General features: G+C 42.3%; 1 protein-coding gene across 1 annotated transcript in view; it reads right to left on the reverse strand.

Annotated features, from left to right (window-relative positions):
- Nucleotides 1-290: 290 nt before the first annotated feature.
- The window catches only part of LOC310935951 (endoprotease bli-like), a gene marked incomplete at both ends in the record, with an annotated part of 153,495 nt that continues 129,098 nt past the window's right edge, over nucleotides 291-24,687 (reverse strand). Inside the window, 6 exons of the mRNA XM_083899960.1 lie at nucleotides 291-542; nucleotides 4,591-4,751; nucleotides 9,512-9,638; nucleotides 19,854-20,039; nucleotides 22,441-22,534; nucleotides 22,650-22,760. Of these exons, the coding sequence (XP_083756086.1) occupies nucleotides 291-542; nucleotides 4,591-4,751; nucleotides 9,512-9,638; nucleotides 19,854-20,039; nucleotides 22,441-22,534; nucleotides 22,650-22,760 (931 nt within the window). The remainder of the gene's footprint in view (nucleotides 543-4,590; nucleotides 4,752-9,511; nucleotides 9,639-19,853; nucleotides 20,040-22,440; nucleotides 22,535-22,649; nucleotides 22,761-24,687) is intronic.

Raw genomic sequence — 24,687 nt, forward strand, 5'->3', positions numbered from 1 at the left:
ATTCACCCTTCACTGAGGTGGAAAAAGACAAACATATCTTTCACTAACCTCTGCAACTTCAGGAGGCAAATGAAGAGTACAGATGAGAGCTGAGCACTGCTCCAGGGACTATTTGTTTTTGGGGCAGGATTTATATGTTTATGTGTGTTTCTGTGGCTGGCAGAAGTTAGGAATCGAGAATAAATGATCACTGCCGACACCGAGGTGAGGCCACACAGTCAAAATACAGTACACACGGTTGATTCATGACCAACTGGCGTGCTGCACTGTGAAAAATAATGGTCTTTTATTTAACCATGGTTCATATTTGTTTCCTCACTCCTCTGCCTTTCAGCCCCCGTCCCTTCGTCTGCTGCCTTTCCTCCATCATCTGCTGGATCTGAAGAGTCTGACAGCTGCACCTCCATGGCAACATCCTGGAGAATGTGTAAAGGTAACGGCCCGATCTCCCCCTCCACGTCATCCGGGAGGGTCTTTGTCTCCTGGAGCTCGTTGACGAGAGCAGGTTTCAGGGGGGACTTCTCTTCAGTCATGCCATTCAGCTGTTGGACATGAAATGTGTGATGAGGCCGTGACATCTTTAAAGTGATACAGAAAAGAAACCAGGAATACGACAATTTATACATTTCTATCCTGATTTCCAACTAATCTAGGAAATCCTTGTCACCTTGGACACAAAATAGTTATTAACCATTGTTTACTTCGGCATTTTGGTTCCAAATGCCACATTTTTTGTGTAAACACACACTTTCCTCTTCACTACCCTAAACCTACATTGTTTGAGTTTCATTCACACAAGAAAAAGAGAGAAAAGCTTGAACTATCACAGAAATCTTAGACTCAACATCTAGACTTGATGCAGCTTCTAAGAATGTGGTTAGCGGAGTCACATGAGTATAGTAAAATATTATAGAGCCAAATGAATCTTTCTGTTTCTGAGGATAAAGCCTAGGAAGATGAATAAAATAATCAGCGACTTATTGAATTTAGGTCTTATCTTATCGCGCCTTATCTTCAGTCTATCTATAGGTTAATCATTTAGTCTAATAAAATAAGAGAAAATACTCAAGTTTCCCAGAATCTAAAGTCATGTAATTCATAATGCTTCTAATTCAAATGTAAAGTCTCCATCTCAAATCTGATTTCCCCTCAGGCAGCTCCTCCAGAACAAAGGACGACTTATATACTCGCATTTATTAGACAAATCTGCAAATGAGTCCTTTAATGCTTCTAAAAAGTCATGAATCTGTTTGGAGTTGTTGTGGTACATGATTACTTTGTGTTAAGACTCGTCAAGATCCTCCGTCTGTTGCATTTCACACCACTAGCAGCAGGGGTTGTGACTCCTTTGACACCATTTCCTCCTCCTTATGGATGTCATGAGTGGAGGAAGAAAGAAAAATAAGAATCCACTGAGTCAGAAGAGACAGGACATGAGCTGTTTGGAGAAAATGATCTCAGACAATCAGCTGAATTTGAAATTAATCAAAAACTGGCTCCGTCCACAACATTCAGGCTTGAACTCGGCTTAAGTTTTCCAGATCAGCGAGGAATCCTGAGCCGGCAGCGTGCAGCGGGGGTCTCAGTGATACAGTATTTACAAGGGACGAGGAAGTGCGAGCGCTGCAACAGACGGCAGCGTACACAACGCTTTCAATTATTTCTCACAGCATTCATGAAAATAGAAGCACAGCAGGGCGTACGCTATGAACGACAAAACTATAAAAAGACACTGGAGTGGAAAGAGAACTCCCAAGCCAAAATATACGGCGACATATGCTGGTGCTGGTGAAGAGCCGAGAACGGTGCTAATTTCTTGTGATGGAGCAAAAAAAAATAGAAGAAGAGTTCATAGAAGTTTGCGGATAAACTTGATAACAAGTCTTGATCTGGCTCAAACAACTCAACAAACAGAGGTTAAATCCCTTTAGTTATTATTAAAAGCCTCCAAACTAAAATCACTTTGAGCTAGAAAGCAAACATTAGCATGCTAGCAAGCTGCTAAAGCTCTGTGTATCAGAATCCACTCACACTTCCATACGTCCGATCTATGTGCAGTGTATTTTCTCCATTCACATGCTGCTCACACTGCTGCTCAGCAGACAAAGCGTCTTGCCCAAGGACACATCGGCATGTAGACTAGAGCCAGGAATCTAACCGACAACCTTCGAGTTGAAAGACAACTCGCTCTACCACTGACCTACGCTCGCGTTGTTATGATTCGGTAGGAATGACCTCAAATCACCGCAATCCATCCAATGAGCTTCGACCTTTAAGCCCAAACCTAAACTAAAGCATGGACCAAATTAGCACTTTTATCACTCATGAACACACTTTGAGTGAATATGCTGCTAGGTTTAATGTTTTTAAGCCAGATTTAGGCAACATTTTATAGACTTAAATATTTGGGGTCGTACCTATGTTCCCCGAGTCCTATGTTCCCTGTTTTTCCCAAAAAAGGTCCACTTTATGTCCACTGTATGTGACAGGGGAACATAGGACCCTTTTTTTGAAAAAGGGTAGGGTTAGGATTAGGGTTAGAGAAAGGGTCCTATGTTCCCCGGTCACATACAAAGCGGGGAACATAGGACCCGGGGAACATAGATACGGTCCCAAATATTTATAACTGTCCACTGTTGACTTTGCTGCACTGAGTTTGAGTTTGTTGCCATTTCATTTTGCCCTGTATGTTCACTTATTGGATTATTGAAGCTTAAAATTAGCATTATATGAGTGTAGTGACATGTACCTTTTGTTTTCTTTTTTGTTGCCGTAGTTTATTTATGTATGATGTCCTGGTCAACTTCATTGTACAGGCATATAACACTGTCCCACATTCTGACCTGATAACTCAAAGAATTTAGCATGAAAATCTTTAGGTGGCTTTGTGCCCATTAACATCACATAATAGTAGAACGAGTAGATCATTAATTCCTTACTGTTACAACACTTCCAGTTTAATATCTATTCTTTTTGTCCATCAATCCTCATGTTAAACCACTGGCACACTAAACACCATGACTGACTCTCCTGTAGAGCTCATAATATAAAAGAGGGTTCTGTGTCTAGTTTTCTGGGTTTGTAGAGTGACAATAAATAAACCTGTCTGAGTGCTCATGTTTTTAATAGTGTGATTTTATTCCTCATTCTCAGAGATTAAATCGGTGAGCACGGTGTTGTTATTATTAGTAAAGTGAATAAAAATCGACAAAGAAAACGGCACATAAGTCAAAATAAATTGCAAACGTCCCTCGTCAGACAATTACAACGCACACACCGACAGTATATCCTTTCCCTTCCTCTAACTCATCAACGGACACAGATGATAACGAGTGTTTCCTGTAGCTGATCTCTTTCTCCTCCCTTATAGATGAGAAGCTGTTGGGGAGAGAGAGACAGACAGAGATGTTTGTTTCCCAGCCCTTCCACTATCTCCGTGGGACGGCCCTCCCCATCCACCCACCAACCAACCCCCCAACCTAATGGATCAAACAAAGGACATCATTTGTAGGCCAAGTCTTTTCTGAGCGTCTCTCTCCCCAGCTCTGCATACCAATCCAATACAGCCCTAGGAAAAAAGCAACGCTATGGTACGTGTGTGTGTATGTGTATGTGTATGTGTGTCTAGGCCGGGGCTTGGAAGGTCTGTTTGCCTCTCCGCCAAGCATCGATTTATCCTTTTCTCCAATTTATTTCTCCTCCTAGCTTCTACGATCCATTCAGCTCTGCCTCTAGGGGAGGAACTCCGGGTAAAGACGCTGTCAGGCCTCGTTTCTGCCTCCTAACACCGGCTCAAAACTCATCTACAAAACTCATCTACAGGCCCGGGGACCATGTACCCCTGCAAGGGCATGTCGGGCAGCAACACGCACACAAACGGCGCTTTACCTGTCGTCCAGCATGCGGCGCGCTTTTGTCAGAGCTACAATTGGCCTGATAACGCGGCATAAAGGACACGGTCACAAGAAGGCCTCAGAGGTTTGTGAGAGAATCATTCTGTTTCTAAAACGGGGAATTCAGAGTCTGAAGTGCAGGATGATTACATGGACCACAAAATGCTGTTTAATTTTAAAAGGGAATCATACCCTAATCTTTTTCTCTGCAGATAGATCATGACTTATATTTAATTGTGCCTTATATTCAGAGCGAGACTCGGGCGTATGAGCAGATATGATCAGAATAACAATATCTCAGGTCTTGGCTCAACTGTCTGATTCCTATCTGTGTCTGTATGTTTCTGACATTTTCAGATGTTATTACTCAGACTCGAGGATTTGTATCCTAAAGCCATGACGGTGATGACAGTGTTCAACAGAAACGCTGCATCTGCACAAATCCCTCCTTCGTGTCCCGATGCACGCACACACACACACACACACAGACACGTATAGATCTGCGAGCCATTCTTCAGTGTCACGGTGAGCGACGCATGGCACATCCTTACACCTGAAGTTGATCAATGCAGATATGTCCAGAGGGAAATTGAAATCCATAGGAAATTAGGTCGTGCCAGTGATTTATTGGAATAGTAAATCACGGAGTGTGTGATGTGTGAAACGTGCGTTCAGGCTCTTGTGTACAGTGCTGTACCTGGGGTCTGGAAACAGTGATATCAGCAGCCCGCACCTTCCTGTCACTCTCCAGTTGGTAGACCCACTGGACCAGACCCAGAGAAGGGTAGCGGTCCCTCCGGTACACTCGAGGAACAAGGTGACGCGACCCCATCGACACGATGCTCCGGATTGATCTCTCTGATGTAAGAAAAAAAGAAAAAAAAGGACAGAGGGTCTGATTGAATGTTTTTAGCACTGTTTGCCTCTGTGTTTTAATCTAAATGTCAAGTGATTTTTTTTTAAATGCTACAGAGGATAACATTTGCATCAGGACTTTGAGTGCACAAAGTAGGCTGGAGTAAGATATGGAAATAAAAAAGGAAAAAAAGCTGAATATCCTTGTCTACATTATACAGTGTTTATTTATTCTTCGCTGCCATTTAGAAGCGAACTCCGTTCATAGCGGTTGGAGTGCGCCACACGACTTGTTACTTTGTTACTATGCAAATAGTTGACATTAGCAACATTCAAGCAGTGTAAAAATGTGTGGAAATGTGTGAAAACCAAAATAAAGACGTGGAATTTTTCGAGGTAGTTTTCTTTATTGGCCTTTCAACCGTGATTCTAGTCAACATGTGCAGTTTAACACAGTGTTGTCACTTTTTTGGGGGGAGGAAATAACAACTATGTTTATAAGCAAATACAGTACAACAAAACTGTTCAATCTTATTCATGGTTGTGTTTGGCAAACTAAAAATGAAAGCAGTACTGAACCTGCTACTGAAAAATGATGAATTAGCTATCATAATTTAATCCTTAACCTACATTCTACCTGTCTTATATTTGCGAGTCTCTTAAAGATTACAGTCAAGCACGAATGTTCAAATGAAGGCTTTTTTTTCTAGAAGACAGTGTTCAGTGTTTGTGAACCCCAGCTGAAGAATCAAAGTCTCACACTTCCACACCGCCTCTCTCTCGCAGTTTTTTTTCTTCTTTTTCTTTTTCCAGGTACACTGCTTATGCTCTGGCTTGTTTTTGTCCCTCTTTAATTGCTTTTTTTTACAGAGAGGAAGAAAAGACAACAACAAGGCAGCGAGGGCTGCAGCTAATGGAGAGGCTGTAATTGTGAATGGAGGCATTCAACTGGAGACATCGCCCGTGAATTGCGCCACACAATACCCAGCGCCAGGCTACTCAGATCACCGACCAGTCACCAAACACACACAGACACACTCACACACACACACACACACTGAAAACTCAGATGACTGGTGCTGAGAGGAGGAACGTAATCACACCTCCACAGAGAGTGATGCACAGAGGAAGGGAGGAGAGGAAGGAGCTGGAGGGGAGGAGAGGAGAGGAAGAAGAGAGGAGAAATTATACAAGAGGGGAGGATGAGGAGGAGAGGGGATGGTGAAATTGATGTTTCCTACCATTTGATTTGGGCCATAGAGCCCAGGAGGCAGATCAGATAACGTCTGAGAGAGAGAGAGAAAGAGAGAGAGACTTGTACACAGACTAACATAAATAAAACACACACAAAATTACATGCACAGTTAGCTCCTCACATTCACATTCACACACACAAACACAGGTAGTTCTCACACACCATTTTGGCAATTGTTTACACGGCGGCTGCTTGTGTCATCTACTCTGTTACTTTAAGACTTGACACTTTTCAGCCTTTCAACGTCATCGTTATTAGTATTATTATTTAGGTTTTTTTTTTTTTGCACATGTATTTCCTGATTTCTCTGTGTTGTACAGCGGTGACAAAACACTTTCCCTGAGGGGATCATTAAAGCCCTTTTTTGATCCACGATTCTGAAAGAGACTGATAAATTATACATCGTCGTAAACACTATGTGTTGAACCTGTCAGAGAAGCATCATACAGACAACTCACTTCCCTCTACCTGCTGAAACAGTGGAAAACTACACACACACCTCAGCCAAACAAACACCATCAAGCCAAAGTCAACACTGAAAGAGGGGGGGAAAAAAGCGGGGAAAAACACTCACAACAAAGCCTATGTGATGGTATATACAAAAAAAACTCTCAGCAAGGCGAGACGAGGCACCTGTCAGTGCTGCAGCTCCTGCGACTACAGAGAAACATCGGGACACAACAACTCAATTAAACACTCCATCCCTGTTCAATTACAGCCACATAATCACAGCAATTTACTGTCACTTGCCGTAACTGCCACCAAACAAACACACACACGGGCAGCGTTGCACACACAGAGGCAGACAAACGGTGTGCACAGACAGGGCCGCGTCGTCACAAAAGACACTCAGTCAGGACGGAGCTGCTGGAGCTTCACGTCGTGAGCGTGAGACTCAGCGTGAGGCGTCTTCAAGGTGACTGGCGTGAGGCAAACTTTAAGAGAACAAATTAAGTGGATTGCCGTTTTACTCTTTCTCACAAAGCAATTAAATTAGCCTATTACGTTCACGTTATTATAATATACAAGTGAATAAAGCTGGAAGTTGAAGAAATTCTTTGTGGAACTTCACACTTTCTGGACAAGTAATGAGATCATAAGTTATTAAAATCATCACTCGGTTGCCGTGTGGTGCCTGAGCATGTATGATGTTTAAAGTTACATGGAACGAGACACATTTGTAGGGATGTGCGATATCGGTATCGGCAGATATTGGCTTAAAAATGTTGGCAAACACATCAGGGTCCGTCGATATAAGACTAATGACTACAGTGTAGGCTTAAAAGGCTGCTACCTCTTTGACATGATGAGGCAAAAATATGATATTAAATTCACTAGAGAAGAGACTAAATAACCAAGTCCAACAACCATACATCCATACAAATTTCAGACATTTTCCGACAATCAACCCCATGTTTTGTTGCCTTGTCCTTGCTGTTCTCTTGTCTGGACGGCATAAATATTTGTGATTCCAGCTCAGAAATCCGTTTAATTTACTTTCAGTTAATTAAGCAGACACACTGAGTTGCCAGTTTGTTTACCACTGGCCAAGAACAAATGCAGTCGACTACAACAGGCCCGCAATAAATCTGAATTTTATGAAGGTTGTTATATTCACTTGTTGTTGTGTTGATTTAACTTTATGGTCATTTTGGAGGCTGGAGTTTGCAGCGCATGGAGGTAGGATTTATTGCAGGCTATTGTATTAGACGGCATTAGTTTGCAGCTAAATGTACCTTATAAAGTGGCAATTGTATTTCTTCTTTACTCCAGTGATTTACAGAAGTGCGGAGAACACGGGGTCACAGAAAATCGGTTTATGTTATTTGCTTGGTAATTTCCCCTCCCATTGGGATGTGTGTGGTCTATAATAATTACAAGGTAGACTTGGAGGAGGACAGAAATCTTTAAGATCTCTCCAGTAAAAAGCAGAGGTCCCTTCAGTAAAGCTAAATCTTTGGAACAGAGACTGCGAGTTTTCCCGACTAAACCAGACACAAATTGTGACATGCACAAACCTGAATGAATTTTCTTCTTAGTTTGTAAAGTTTACTGAAAGATGAGATAAAGAACTAGCTACTCTTATATAAAAGTCAGCATAGTCTTATAAATTAACATTTATTTTGTGATTAGCAGTACAAAAACTCTCTCTCCTCTTACTTTATTTCTCATTAAATGTTTAGCTTGGGCAGTTCTGGCCCCCTAAATTGATCCTCTCATAATTTTTTCCATTATAGTATAAGATTAAATTAAATTAAATTACCAAAACATTCTGAGGGTTTCCAGAAATATGTCTGCAAATAATCAACATGTCACGACTGTGGGTGAAGTTCAGAGCACAGGGTGGCAACAGGAGGATTTACACTGGAGCAGCATCAGTGTAAGAACCTGTGAATGATTGTGTGTGTGTGTGTGTGTGTGTGTGTGTGTGTGTGTGTGCAGACAACAGATTGACTAACAGTTTGAACTTGGGTTAGATCCAGGAGCATACAGAGAGATACATGGATGGATGGAGAGAGGGAGGGAGAGGTGGAGCGAGGGAGTCATTGATTTCTCAACAGAGAGATCAGCATCTTGACAGAGAGAGACGAGAGAGCATGCGCACGCACACACACAAGCACGCACACGCCCGCGCACGTGCACACACACACGCACACACACACACACACACAGAGAAAGAGAGTGTGCTCCCACTGTGGCCCTCAGGTGAAATTCCACCATATTCCATGTCTTTTCAGCTTTACAAAATGTTCTTCTCTATTAATTTTTAAATACATTTGGATCTAATTTAAATGCATGTAAGATGTGATAACGTTTGATGTTTTTTTCCACAGCCAATCAGTAACATGTCCGAACTTTAACGTCACATTTGTTCGGCTCCCTAACTTGGTCTTGGTTAGCTTTCAAAAGTCCATTAAATTCCAGGAACTCCATGACCGGTGGGAACTCCTGTTGACAGAGAGCAACAGGGAAGTCTGGTTCAGTGTCTCTCTCCCAGCATGCCTCGGTGATTCTAACAAACCCTAAAGCCCCCGACAGGGAGGAAGGTGCTGTGGCTTCATGCCGGTGTGGTTAACGAGGTGTGTGTGCGCGTGTGGGTGTGTTTGCGGATTGTGGGCACCGGGGGGAGATGACGCACTCTGTCGGGGGAGGGGTGGGATTGAGGAGGGGCAGCCAGAAGTCACAGTGTAATTATCACAGTCCCTGTGGTCAGTGGCCTGATTGACTTCCTCTGACTCCACTGCCTCAGCCAAAGAGGCAGAGATGGCAGGTGGGGGCAGGTGGTCGTGGGAGAGGAAGGACTGGGACGTTTTTGCTTCCTACAGCCATTTTCCACTGGTCGATCATACTCTTTATCTACATATTTGCTCCTACTTTCATTTTTGAACTCCACTAACTTAGCTTTTCAGAGGATGTACTTTATAAGCACAGCACACGTCTTTAAAAAACTGCCTCCGTGCTCACATCAGTTTGTGAGTTCAAAGTATTGCAAGTGGATGACACTTACCATGCATGGTCCTGTGTGGGTGGAAGGTGCCATAGAGGATGAGTGTAACACTGAGCAAGGCTCCGGCTGCCTCCTCTTCAGTCGGCCTCGCAACACATCTCCTCACTGTGCCTTTGTGGTCAGTCACCTAGAAATAAACACATTACCAAGGGCATCAGAGAGTGATTCATATGGAAAACTTCCAAAAATTTAACACAAGAAATTAGTAAATAAAGAGAACTCACTGAAGAAGATGACGAGAACAGTGTTGTTCACTGAAACAGTAAAACTACCTGGCTTTTCTAAGCTTGATTAATAACAGAAACAACTTTTGTCTCCTTGGGAAGGTACACAGAGGTGTGAAGAGCTCTGAAGAAATGGTAGTGATGTCATGTGTGACAGAGGGAAATAAAGGCAAAGGAAAAAGAAGAGGATAATGCAACATTTTACAGCCGTGTGCTGTAAAGCTAAATTTTTGTGTGCTTACTTCAAATACAAACAAAACCTAAGGTAACTGGTAGCAACAATATTACCTTTAATCTGGATATTGTGGGATGCCTCATGGGTTGTCTTTTACTATGACACATTAGGTGAGCAATTATCATGCCGCAGTGTTCATTTATTATTTTCCCCTGATGCCTCTTGGACTGGTTTCATGCCATTTGAACTTGGCATTCGTTTCTATCAGAGACATGGACTTATGTCCTGTGTCCTGTGACACGGCGGTGAGTCAGGTGTGAGCCAAGAATCTGATGAGTGTACACTAAAGGTCGACTAATGTGGGGGGTTTCTCGGGCCAACGGCGATGTGGATTCTAAGATATCAGGGCAGCTGGTTTAGTTTGGCGGATTGTCTTTTTTCCTCCAACTGTTTAATGATAACAACGACAGTTATTGATGAGGTTATCCAAATATAAATACACTTCTGCATGAAAAAATAAAGTTTTAGTAACAGCAACATTCATCAAGTTTCTGAGACTAAATACGCCTATATTGTAAATATTGCCCAATTATTAAAAATGGCAAGTATTGGCCTGATAAATAGGCCCAACTGATTCGTGAGCCGACCTCTACTGATGCACCATACACACATCGTATTGGCAGATGCATTAAACTATTGTGACATTGGATGTGGAACATCTGTGAACTGCCACTCATTTGGGGTTTAAGTCTAGGCTTTTGGCTGGGTCTAACAACATCAGAAATGAATCTTGATGCCTCTCCAGCATTGTTGTGGCTGTATGATCCGAGTCATTGTCTCGCTGAAAGGTCACCTGTTGTCCCAGTCTAAGGTCATATTATGCTCCCAGAGACAGGATTTTCTACAGGGACTTCTCTGCGTTTGTATTCATCCTTCTCTCAATTATGACCAGTCTCCCTGTCTACTGAGAAGCAACCCCCCCCCCCAGCTGAATTTGTCAGGTGATGATCAGTTTTTTGGATTTGACCAGGGAAACTCATGCTATCAGCCTTTTACATGCAAACATTGGGCCATTTATTCGAGTGACTTCCAAGGCCACTCCACTCTTAAAAGCTTGATTGATGGCCGTCCTTGTGACACGTTCTCCAATCTCTGCAGAGGACACGTGAAGCTCTTTCAGAATGACTATTTTGCTTTGACCAATGCCCCAGTTTTCTTATTACTCGGTTTGGCTGGACGGCCAACTCTATAGACACTTTGCCCCTGACGCCGGTGCTGGCAGTGTGTGAATGGCTATGAAAGACGTGTGATAGAAAATGGCACATAGATTTATGAATATGGGGATGAATGGCAAATACTGTAGTGTAAAGCAGCTTTGAGGGTTCATCAAGACTCGAAAAGAGCTATATGAATATAGACTATTTACCATCTAGTGGTTCTGAAATTCATAATTCAAAATGATTAGGGCTCTCGCCAACACTTAAAATGCAATATCACTCAACACAAACGTAAAAAAACAATTCCCTAAACCTACTCCTTTAATCAAATTTAAAACAAAAAAATAAAGGGTTCTTCCCTGGGTCATGGAGGTTTTTAAAAAAATGTTTTAACAACACCAAAAACATAACGTCTCTGGCAGAGGTAAAACAATTTCCCTGATCAATTCCTCACCACACAGAGATGGGATATCACTGGATTAAACTCTGGCGCTCTACACTGTTTAAAACCCGAGTGAAGCCACTTAAAAAAATGCAGTTAACACCATAACAATTACAAGTGGTTTTTACCCTGTGGTGTATATTTTCATCCCTAAAACAATTAAAAAAAAGCTCTCAGTGATAATGTTACAGTGGTTACTATTTTGCATCTTTTACCCCAGTCCCTTTTAAAATAAATAATTTAGGTGATCTGATTGACAAAGTTGACCGTTTTTCAAAACAAGGAGCACTACAGACATTAAAGGACTCATATTATACCCTATTTCTCCAAGTTAACCAAGTTCCCTGGTGTCCTAATGAACATGTCTGTGACATGATTTGGTCAAAATAACATAAGAATGAAGCACCACAGCAGTTCAATCACCCTGCCAAAACAGCCCTGTTCAGAACGCTCTGTTCAATAGTACCTCTTAAAAAAAAAAAAGTAAAAACGAAACTTAAGGACAGGAAATGACATCAGCCACAGAGGCTACTGGGTGCTAACAGCAGTTAGCATTTGGAAAAGTGATCATTTGCAGGCTCTAGCAGGCACATTGCCATCATATATAACAAGTATCCACTGGACAGATAAATCCTCTGAGGCTGGAAGTTTGTGTAGGACTCTGTGCTGCACTGTGGAGCCAAGAATAGAACTTTTTGCGGACTTCCGGTTTTCTCCAGCACTCTTGCGTGTTTTACGGACAAAGCGGAGCTCAGCGAGACAACAATTCCAGGAATTTAGCGCATTGTGGCGTCCCAGGGAGCGCAGAAGTCAACATCATATGTTTTTTCTCCCACATGAGTGAGTCATCTTTTTTCACACTTTGCATATTGATAGGCCCTCTAAAGTCCCAAATATTAGGATTTAAATGATTAAAAGTTGATTTTGCATAATATGGGACCTTTAAGACTAATGGCTATGCATGCTGTATATAGCAGTGAGCTGGAAACGACACATAGCAGGCAAAAATAGAACAGATAAAACAAGAAATTAGCGTGCTCACCCAGGTCTTACGTTGCCATGGATGCCCGGGAGTGAAATCGGATTAAACACATTCTCACTGATAAATAACAAAACAGTTTAAACCCTGGATTAAACTGTTATTTTGATCAGTGGGAATGGTAATTCTGTTTGTCATACGCAGAGTAGACTCAAACTGTTGGTATATGTGAAGTACAATTGCATCTGGAGCACCAGAGGAAAGGGGCTGAATATTGTATAGAGATTTCCGTTTTTGATTTTGCTACCAAAATGTCTAAAAAGGCAAATCCAAGATCAATAAGTAATCAAATAAAATACCTCCATTTGATATTAAAGCTGCAAAAACAATAAGGTGAATACAAAAAAAAGAAAAGTGAAGAGGTCAGAAAACTGTGTATGCTTGTGTGCGAAATATATCTGTGTGAGTGCAGCGAGCAGAGCAGAGGTGGCCCCCAGCCAAGCACTGCATTGATTTGTTGTTGGTAAACAAACAGCTGGACACTACAGGTGGATCGATATGCCTCTCATGCTCTCCAGCCTCCCAGCATGCCCTTCTACAGAGTCGACATGGCTCTCCTCCGAGCTAAGACCCCACTGTCACTGGCAAACTTCATGAGTCAAGCATTTTTCGAGACACCCGTTTGTTTTTACCTCAGTTAATGTAAACATAAAGTGACTCTCCACACACAGGTATTACATTATCATTTTAAGAGGAACAATTCATGTTGTCATGTAGTTTCCTATAAAATGACCAAAACTTAAAAAAAGACATAAACCAATAACAATACAACTGACATTACTAAAATAATGTGCGACTTCACTGGAATTGAATTGTGAGAACAAAAAAAAACAGGGCCTCAGAAAGGGAAAAAAAATTTAAACTGAGTTTTTAGACAAATGAGAGACAAAAGAAAGTGAAAGGATTAGCAGAAGCAGAGGAACAGAGGGGAGAGGGAGAGGATTTCAAAGCCGGAGAAACTACAGAGGAACAAAAAGAGAGAAGTGGGAGGATTAGTGATATGGGAGAGATGGAAGGATATAGAAACAAGTGAGTGTCAGGGAAAGGAAAGTGAGAACCAGCGATAGATGGTGAGCCCGAGAAAAGACAGGAGTTCAGAGAGAGAGAGAGAGAGGGTAATACAGAGGAGGGTCAGGGAAGAGACAGACACAGTATGATAGGTACAGTCAAATGAAAAGAAAGATAACAATGTGGGAACAGAAGGTGAAGTAGCTTTCTAATCTAAAAACAAATGTTAACAACTACACCAGTCTCCATTTAACTCATTCACAAGACACGAGCGAGTTACATCATGCAATGGAATAAAAATGAGTCAAGCTAAATGACCAATGTTGGTTCAATTTTGATGAACTATTTAAATTCTGAATTAACTCAAAAAAGGTGAAATGCCACTTTCAAAAGAATACTAGTATATGAGTTTATTAAAGGAAATAATTCGGATTTGTGCTTCAAATGATATTGGTTCCAGACTGACTGGGAAAAACACTTTTTATGTATTTATTTAGCTATTTTTAAGTAGGCTAGACTCTGCTATGGCATCTGTTCAGGTATGGTGTCACAAGGGTACCATTAACAGCGCCTGTGTTTTATTTAAGACTCTCAGCAAGCAGCAAGCAATGTCAGTCGTGAGCACACGAGTAGAACCGTGAAACTGCTAAATGGAAATATACTACACGTGCATTTTTCCCAGTGTGATTGTCAGAAAGCCTGATTTGTAGGTAAAACAGAGGCTCGGCCAATTCATTTCTAGTCTTAATAAATTAGTTGTATTGAGACCATTAGTGATTGCTTTGGGCATCGTGGAAAAGAAGAGAGGATTCAAAATAAAACCCCCCAAACGAACGAGAGAGTGTTGGCTGTGTTGGGAGAGAGGGAGGGAGGCAGTGTCAGATGGGAGGGGAGGAGGAGTCTTGCTGCGTCTACATATGTAAAGCAGCAGGGAAGCAGCAGTGTGTCAGACTGAGGCTGTGGCCCAACCTGAGCTCCTCGCTGCTCCCTCCAACACATCAATCATCCAAAACAGGGCCATCACAGCTGCACTGCATGCTGGGAGACACGCACATGCAGGCACGCACACACGGTGCGGCAAGATTGACTATAAACAACTGAACAAGCGCACTCTGCATCGACTACCATTCATTTGGACGCCTTATTCAAACCTTAACCATAACTATTTACCCCCATATTTAACCTTACCGCAAATCAAATCTTCAGAAATGAGATTCTGCCTCATTAGGACCAGGTTTCGGTCTCCATGAGGACTTCTGGTCCACGCCAGAAAGAGTCCTAAATAAACAAGTAAACAAATATAAGTACACACACACACACACACACACACACACACTGCACGCAGGGGTAAAACTCAAGCCAAAGAGACATTTATGCACACATACATGTTACACATCCACACAACATTCTGCAGTAATCACAAAAACTAACACACACACACACACACACACAAGGATGTTAATGAAAAGTGTACTGTCTGTAGTAAATAACGCACACACACATACCTACAGTGCACACACACACACACTCTCGCGTGCACACACACAGACTCACACTCTCGCTGCCTCCTAGTCTCACATTAACGCAGACAAACAGAAATAGGTATCCTGTGCCCACAGGGTGCCCTCACCCCCGACCATCTGTGACGGGTGCCAACACACAGCGGGTGAGATTTACACGGAGACCCACCCCAACCCACCTCCACACACACACACACACACACACAGAGAGAAAAAAAAAGAAAAACCCACAAAGGGCCGCTCGGATCGCTTGATCTCCCATAACTCATTAAACATGCAGATATATGCAAATATATGCACCTCTAGAAATCCACCTTGGGCCAGAGTGTGTGCGTGTATGTGATTGTGGGGAAAGAGTACACATTTCTGTGTGAATGTGCAAGTGAATTGTGTTTCCACTGTTGCAGCTTACGGATGCTCCTACGGTGTGTGCTTGCCAAAACCTGGTGACGTTAGTTTCAGTTAAAGTTAAAGTCTAGTGTTTATTTATCTCCTTATTTAACAGACGTGAGCTTCACCCTTCTCTCTTACAACATCATATTATATTAGGTATCATGAAAACTTAATTCACAAATCAAAAACTAACATCACCAATTAAAAAAAACGAGGCAGGAAGACCTACATTCTGTTTTGTTTTTTTTAAAGTTATTATACCTCCTTAATATTCCACTCCCACACCTTTAAAGTAAAGTAATAACATTAGTTCTGCGGTTACTGAGTCATTAGTTAGTGTACTGTAACCACCTGCATCAACACCCACGGAACCTGCACTATAATACAAGTCTCAGAATGGAATGAGCAATTTAATAAAAATAAATACATACTTTTTTATTTATAAAGCCTGCAAAAGTACTATTACATAAAAACTATATACAATCCAGTATGCTGTTTAATCCTTATTGAATTCTTTATTTTGTTTGTATGGATTTGGCTTAACATGACACAGACACTACTGTGTTGAACACGGCTGCTATTTTATGTCAACACAAACTGCCATTTTATTCTATTTCATAGTTTTTCCTTTATGCTATGATGTCAAAAATAACTACCATGGAAGAGAGACATGTACTGCATTTGCTTTATTTAATTTAATTTTAGCGTTTATGTTTTTTTGACGAGATGAACCATTTTAATACAAGGGCTCTTTAGTGGATACATATGTGAACATTTCAGGTCTAGATTTCATGTCCCCATTGAGAACTGGAGTAATGTTTTTCATGCACAGCAGAAACTCCACTGCGCTCAAATTATGTGCTGGTTGTTGTGTTATCAGTTGACTGTGTGTAATCTGTAGGGGAGACAAGAGGAAAAGAACAGTGGCTCCCGACAAAGCACCAGGGATGATGATGGTAAATATGTGATGTGTCAGTCATGGGCAGCAAGGGTAGCTCTCTGTGTTTTGTGTGCGTGTGTGTGTATGTGCAACCACAGTGCTGCAGGCTAAATAGTGCTGTTATATTTCCACAGCTCCACAAGCTCCACAGTCATCTTGAGTCTCTGTGTCCTCTGGGAATCAGAGAAGTCTCTGCTCAAAGACCGCTGTCACCCTGCTACACACAAACACACAAACACACAAACACACACAAACTCCCTGTGGACATGGCTGCATGGCGCCAGGTGGGTTTTAGACTCGAGGTGAGTGATGTTTCTTTATATTTTAAGGCCTGTTTGTTCATTTGTGTGTACAGGACGCAAAAATAAAACCCCTATGCACTCACATGTCTTTTTTTTTTTTTTTATCTGTATGTAGCATAAAGACATCAATTAAAATACCATTTGAGGTATTACTTAAGAAAACATTAATTATTTCCTCTTTCCCAGTGCAATAGTGGTGAATGGTCGTTAGCATGCAGTGTTTACAGCAAAGGAAAATATTCTCTTTTCATAGTATTATGGAAGAAAATATATAAACTGTCATAACGTTCCATTACCTATCAAACGCTATCATTTTTAGCACCGCACAAGGACAGACATGGATTACAGAGGACGTGTGAGAGTGTGAGTATGAGGCTACTTCTATATTAATACATTTTCATGTTGAAAGATCATGCATTGAGCATTTTAGCTCTTTAGATAGTCTACTTATTTGCACGAAACACTGCAAACAAGGAACAGCAATAGCAACAATTACATTTCTTTGCTTGCAATGATGGCACAGTGCATCTGTAATCCTGAAGCTGTGATGCTTTCAAATAACTCTCTGTTTTAGGGTCCCAATCACTACATATAGAAGTATGAACATCATGCGTAAACATAACAAAATGCTGCATGCTACACCTAATCCATAGTGTGTATTTAGCTGGTGTGTGTATATGTGCAGATTGAATTAATTGACACATGGTCAAAGTAATACCTGCTCTGCTCACTCTCAATTCTGGTTGGTGCCGTTATTGTAACCCTGATATCGATGCTTACACATTATTGGTCCCAAATCAAGTCTGGTTGAAACAACACAAACTGCTGTTTTCTGGATGTTTATACTGTGCAATACTGCCTGCAATATTGTCTCTGATCAACAGTAACAGCACTGAGCTGAGCTGAGGCACCACAGATGGTGGTAGAGTGAGCACAGGGGAGAGGAGATATGAGAGGGGGGAGACGGAGAGAGAGAGGGAGAGAGAGAGTTAAAGAGTCATTCTAGCCCTGCAGTCTCGTCTCCTTCACAGCGCTGGAAGGTCAGCCGAGCCTCGAGCCATAACACTCGCTCCCTTTTCACTTCAGTCCTGCTTTTATTTCACCAGCACCACAGTGCTTTTTGACAATTGTCATCATGACAAATCAATATAGACTCTCCACAGACCTTCCTCCTCCTCCTCCTCGCCCTCCTCCACTGCCCTTGAGGTTTTAAACACTGATCCTGCAGATAGTCCAGTTAAAGTCCCCTCCCTGGGCCTCGGTTTTATAGTTTTCTCTTTACTTTCTTTACCCTACCACTGTATTTTCTATGAGCCCTCTGTTTGTCCTCTGTGTCTCTTGTCACGTCCTCTGTTTCTTTCTACACGCCTCGTCAAGATTTAATTGGAATGGCTGCTTGTTAGAGGCGATTCTGATTTTTGAAAGCCAAGACTTTAAACGGCAACGCGTTTAAAGCACATTTCTGAAACTTTAAATAACTCTGTTACACTACATCTTGTTTGTGTTTGCACGTCTCTCTAATTTATGGTAAAGTCGACAACCAGTGTTACTGTAAGCTAATCAGTGTTTGTATGTATATGCTGATTAGCGGTGTGCAAAGGCGTGCGGCACGTCAGCGGCAAGCTCTAATTCGTGTTGCGAGCGTCGCCGTGACTCGTCTCGGCCCTCAGATAATGAGCCGCGCCGCCGTTATGCGGCTCAGCTTCACGGTCTTTCCTCCCCGTCTCATGTGACATACTGGGTCCTGGTAATTGGTCACAGAGGGGACAGTAAATCTGCACGAGGACGTGGGAGAGAGAGTGAGAGATACAGTGTGTGTGTGTGTGTGTTTGCAGGAAGTGCGAGGTGATAGAGGACAGGGGGCGGGTGTCTTTCATCTTCACAGCTTTTTCTCTATAAACCTCCAACTGTTTACAAGGACTGACGCCTATTACCACACACACACACACACAAACACAGCGAGACCCCGCCCCTCCACCTCGACAGCAACCACCCACACATATACAGTAAATGACCTAAGCGCACTACTGTCTGCGAGTATGGATTCTAATCAGACGTCGGCAGTATTGTGTCTGTCAAACCCGGCCAAGGTTACTTAACCTTCCAGTCTTAATTTCCCTTCCATTTTAGCTCCTTCCTCCCTATCAAACATCAGCACATTTATGAGCGAGAGAGAGAGAGAGAAAAAAAACAGGAAGGGAAGCGTGTGGGGAGGAAAATTAAGATTGCCATGCTTGGCTGAAGCTCAGAGATGAAAGTAGAGGATGATTCATATTGCTATGGCAAAATGAACTGAACCAAGCTGAGCTGAGCAGTGCTGGGCTATTTTTGAACTTCTATACACTACAGCAGGAAGAGGACAATGTGAAGCAGAGCAAATTATTTTCTATATCTATCTATATATATATATAGATAGATATATAAATAAGAAGCCATGTAAAGTAGGGTTTCCAGAGTGGTTTGTAAAAATGAGTGAGGAAGACTGTCCTCCAGCTGACACAGCACTGTTCATCAGTGTTTGTCCATAATGTAAAGCAAATGCATCTGTGTCAAACCTCCTGTTTGACTCCCATGAAGAAAAGTGACATTTTCACAGGTGCAGTTTGAAATGTTGTACACAAACACAGCGCCGCTTTAGCTACAGTCCTCTCGCTGTTCTTCTTCTGTACTTCATTTCCTCATCTTTAAGAATTTCAAATAAAGGGACGAGCTGTTCTTTATGTTTTTCTAGGGAAGACGTATTTTGCCTGATAAAGCAAACCAGATTCTCTGTTTTGTAATTAAGCTTAAAAAAACAAAACATAAAACAGTCAGGATCTTACATTCACAGTGGAGCTTGTAATTAGTGGGGGATCAGTTGACAGAACACTTCATTCTTTGTATTGATTAGAGCTGTGACTGAAGGTTTTGTTGGGCTGCAAATTTTTCAGTATTTAAAATTGAAAGGTTTTTGAATGGCTGCTTGTGACAATGTATTGGTTTGCTTGCTTTTTTTTGCCACAAAAGCAGCCGAGGGGCAACTACGTGTTGCTAAAAATGTCAAAAGTACCAAAAGCAGATGGCAACAGTTTATGTGTTTCACCTGGAGTGTCCACAGGCCTCGCGGCTGCTCCCCCCAGCAGTGCACAGTCATCAGGGTCCACTTTTTCAGGCCGGCAGTGGAGGCATCATTGGGTCGTGTGTCCAACAGCAGTGATACTGTGCCGCCGGGAGACTTCAGGCTTACGGAGAGGTCACCTCGACACACAGCGCTGATGCTTACGCTCACCTGGTGAGAGACAGGTGGCAAGAGATAGAAAAAAAAGAGAAGAAGGTGTGAAGAAGGAGATCAATGGAGGGATGTCACAGAAGCAAATAACAGGGAGGAAGTGGGTGTACAGAAACAGAACGATGAAAACATGTTATCTTACAAATATAACCCAGGCCATCTTGTAGCTTGTTGGTAAAACTGTGGCTGTTTATTGTGGATGAACATGAAATTAGTGACCACCTTTATATAACAACAGCAAAAAAACAATTTGACTTTAATCTATGTAAAAGTCAATTCAAGTGGATGCAAAACGTAAAGAATCATTCAGCATATTTGTTTATTTTTTACAGCCATGTATTTACCTCAACTCCTCAGGAAACACTTTGCACTGATAGAATATAAGATAAAGAGGAAGGAAGTCTAAGGCGTATTCAGAGTCAACTGATTAATAAAAATAAAATTAAAAAAAATCACTGTCAATAATCAAAACAAAACAAAGAGGACAATATCTAATTATGCAAATCCACAATTCAGTATCATCTTTAATGCATTTCACACTGAATCAGTTGTAAAAACCTGTTTGTATGTAACGATAAGATAAAAATGAATCCATAAATCTCTAATGATATTTTGCTCAGATACTCAGATGACAACAAATGGATCTAAACATGTTTTACCTCAAGCATCGACAGCAGTGAATGTTTTCTAGAAAATGGACCTCGTCTGTTAGAATATGAAATTCTCAGAAACATCTTTATAAGATATGACGGATAAGCAGCAACTCAAACTATATTGCAATAACAAACAAAGTCATTGAGAAGAAGGATTACGCTATTTGCAGTCTCGGTGCTAAGCTAAGCTAACCAGCTGGCGGCAGGTTTACATTTACCATAAAGACAGGAGAGTGGAATTACTCCTCTCATCTAATTCTCAGCAAAAGACTTTGACATTTTTGAAAATGTCAGACAATTCCTTTAAAACTATGAGATTGCTGGACTCAGTGTGCGTATATCTGAGACGCGGCGGATAAACATATAATATAGTTCACTCTGGGAAATGTTGCAGTGCGGTGCAAACTCAAAATCCCCGTGTTTAAATCCAAATAAAACCAGAGTGGCTGCAGTGTTGTGTTTACCAGAAGATGGATGAGGCAATGATCTGTCCACAGCCACCAGAATATGAAGACAAAGACACACAGTGAGTGGAAGAAGGAACACTCTCACTAAAAAAAAGGCTGAGGGGAATATTATCTAAATGATTCAAATAAGCATATGTACCCCTCAATCTCCGCCGCCCCACCCCCAAACCCACCCCATTCCCCCCAGTAAACACTCTCCCTGTCCCTGTTCATCACAAGCAGCACATCTGGTGTGACAATGGCACATCGCAGAGAGAGCTGCCAAGCTGCAAAAAGACTGACAGCCTGCTCCTGTTTACGGCGTGTTACCACGGCAACACATCCATCAATCACACCTCGCAGCGATGGTCTGACCCACGCTTTCTGCCAGGGAGCAGAGCCGCAAAGATGAAGCCTTTTCAATTTACATGCTGACTCTCTCTATCCCTTTCTCTCTCTCTCTCTCTCTCTCTCCCCTCCCGCTATTTCACAAGTACACACACTTACAAACGTAGATAACTCGCACTCAAATGTGCACGTAAATTAACACATGCGGCACGCCGCATACACCTGCTGACACAGGCGAACATAAACACATTTGGACGCTTGCGTCCGCGCTCAAGAAAACAAAATTGTTGCTCTTTTTCTGCAAATGACAGAGCACATCACAGTGGGATCCTCGCTTCTTTCTTTTTTTTTTTCAATTCTCAGACAAAACTCATGACACAGAAATGTGAAAACATTTTTGTATTAAATCTCTAAGCCTCCACAGTTTGCTGGCAGAAATTATGTTTCAGTCCACTTCTGGGTTTCTGTGTTGTCCAGGGCAAAACAGGAACATGGACGAGAAACAAAGGCTGTTACGTGAGACTCACAACTGAACCACAACACAATTACAGGAGAGAATACATATGAAATCTGCCTTTCCTAACTGAAAGTAGGGGAAGTTAGCCTCTGGAAAAATTAGCTCTCTCAACCAAGAACTCTTTGGGCTATCCTCGCTCCTTCACACTCGGTTACCACTCTTTATGTTTAGCCATGGAAAACTGCAAGATTTGGGACATAGACATGGATCTTCTCATTGGTGAGGTTTCATTTTTGAAACTAGCATTTCATAATGGCCGATCCTCCATACCAAGTTACCTGGTTCTTCTAAATGAAATCAATAAAGTGAAAATTCCCTTGGTTGCAACATGCATCCTCACAGTCTAATTCTCTTAAGCCTTTAAACTCTTTCTTACACATTAATAATTCAGAATGGATATCAACAAATATTGCAAGAAAAAACAACTTTAGCCCAACCTGAACGTGCTCTAGTGTGTTGATCTCATTAATCTCCCCTCGGCAAGCGTCCGATTGGATGTTCAGACTGACTCCACCTCCTGAAGAAAGGATCCTAACCAATGAAAATGGATCACATCTGTCAGGCAACAGTCACAAACCACAAGTAAAGAGCAAAAATGACAAAAATCAAACATATACGATAACAGAAGGTGCTGACTTTTTCTTACCTGAAGGGATTAAGTTTGACTTCTTGAGTGCACGTCCTCTGTGAAGCAACAGTGCTGAAGTGTCCAGCCTGCTGCACCATCAGCGCAGCATCCAACAAACCAAAACCATACCTGGAAAAGCAAGAAACACGCATCCTATTACACACCATTACAGTCCATGCTCATGTATAAAAAGTAAGTGGCTGCACTTGTACTACTACTGTACTACTGTAGGCAGCTGAATGTCCAGAAGGAGCAGACTAAAGGGCAAATGGCTCTGGCACAAGGAGGCAACAAGTCATTGATGAAGATGACGTTGTCTTCTGACACAATCACTCCATGCACTGTCCAAACCGAGGCTGAGGGCTGCTGTTAGTGCTGCCTGTAATTGCGGGATTGATCCTGTACAATGTGCCATCTCATGGACTGTAATCAAGCCTCATCATTCATTCTTTACCACACCAATCCAGGAGCAGGGAACACAATGGCTGCCCCTCAAGCACCGGCACCGCAGCCTGTCTGTGACTGTCTGACCACTGCCGATTTCATTCTCTCCACTTTATTCCTCCTGCTACACAATCTCTTCACAAACTCCTCACAGACTCATACGCTCTCATATTTCCCCTTTGCTCTCTTCAACTGAGCTGCCTGCTATTATCACTTTGTTTCCTCTTCACGCGCTCCTCCATCAAACCTACATTTCTTGCATCAGAACTCTCGTCCGCTGCTTCAGCGATGCTGAACTCATAGTCCTCACGAGTCTCTCCTTAATTCTCTCCTCAGATCTTTCATTTTCACACACTTTCTCTCCTTCGGCAACCTCCGATTCAAATCACAGTCTTAGACAGAGTAACAGGGCTGTAATACCCTTCATCCCTCCTCCTTTTAGGAATCCATAGGGGGTGACAAATAGCAAATTTCGGCCATTATTACCATACAAACCTTATGTCGTTAATTTGCAATAAGTGAAATTCATTATCCTAGTGACGGGGTCTCTCTCTTGCAGCAGAGAGAGACATAGATAGGAGGACAGAGACGGATGATCAATAACTCAATCTGCTGCCCTGCATGGGGCTCCATCTCCTCCGTCTCTGACTGTCAGTGTGCGTGAGGAGAGGCAGGAGCTGCAGCCCACACCGTCCTCGTCCTAACAGCACGATCAATGGGCACAATCTAATCAGCCACTATCACCACCAATGACTTTTAGCATGTAGGGCCCAGCATAATAGCATTAGGCAGCCGGGTGCGCGGGGTTTTGGTGCGCCGCTGAAGTTCAAGGTCGTTCAAGGCGTTTGTAAAAGCAGTGACGATTTGAAGCGGAGGAACCTTGTCCCCCCTCAGTGAGAGCTGTGCACCTATTAAATGCCATAGCTCCCACAGATTGATCGGGCTAGACTGAGCTCCATGGCCATACACTCAGACAGACATATATCTGATAGAGAAAGCTGCAGGAAACAAGTGTAGTCAAGTCTCAACATGATGAAAATGACTGATTCCATGTCCCCTGCTGAAGCACTTTTCAAGGAGACTCCTGAGCCATCTAATCAACGGAGTGGAAATTCGGAGCACATTGCTCCATTCAGCAAGAGTCAAATAGAAATGTGTCCAGAACAGATCTGGAAGTCACGTCACTGATGCAGTGGTTTATTACATTTCTGAGGAGTTTAACTCCAGGATTTGTGCTTTTCTTTCAAAAGAACGTGGCAGCGTCTTGAAATTGCTGCAGAGAAAAATGTTTAAGATTAAAACGTCTTGAAGACGAAACCCACATAGTGAAATGCATATCGAGCAATTAGTCAGAAAAACACAGTCATCCAATTTTCAACTTGTTCTCTCTCCACCTCCTGCGTGGTTGGAGGGAGGCTGAGCCAAGCTGACTGCAGAGTGACAGCACATCTTCTGTCCACGCAGCACGAAGCCTGCTAAATCCCCAACCCCTCGCCTCCACACATCAAAACCGCGGCCCTCACAATTTTTCCATCCACTCTTACTCCTCGACAGCGAATGCCCTCGCAAACTCTTCCTCCCTCCTCCTCTTTATCCATAATGATAAAGGCCA

The sequence above is a fragment of the Microchirus variegatus genome, assembly GCF_963457635.1.
Source record: "Microchirus variegatus genome assembly, chromosome: 1".
Classification (NCBI taxonomy): Eukaryota; Metazoa; Chordata; class Actinopteri; order Pleuronectiformes; family Soleidae; genus Microchirus; species Microchirus variegatus.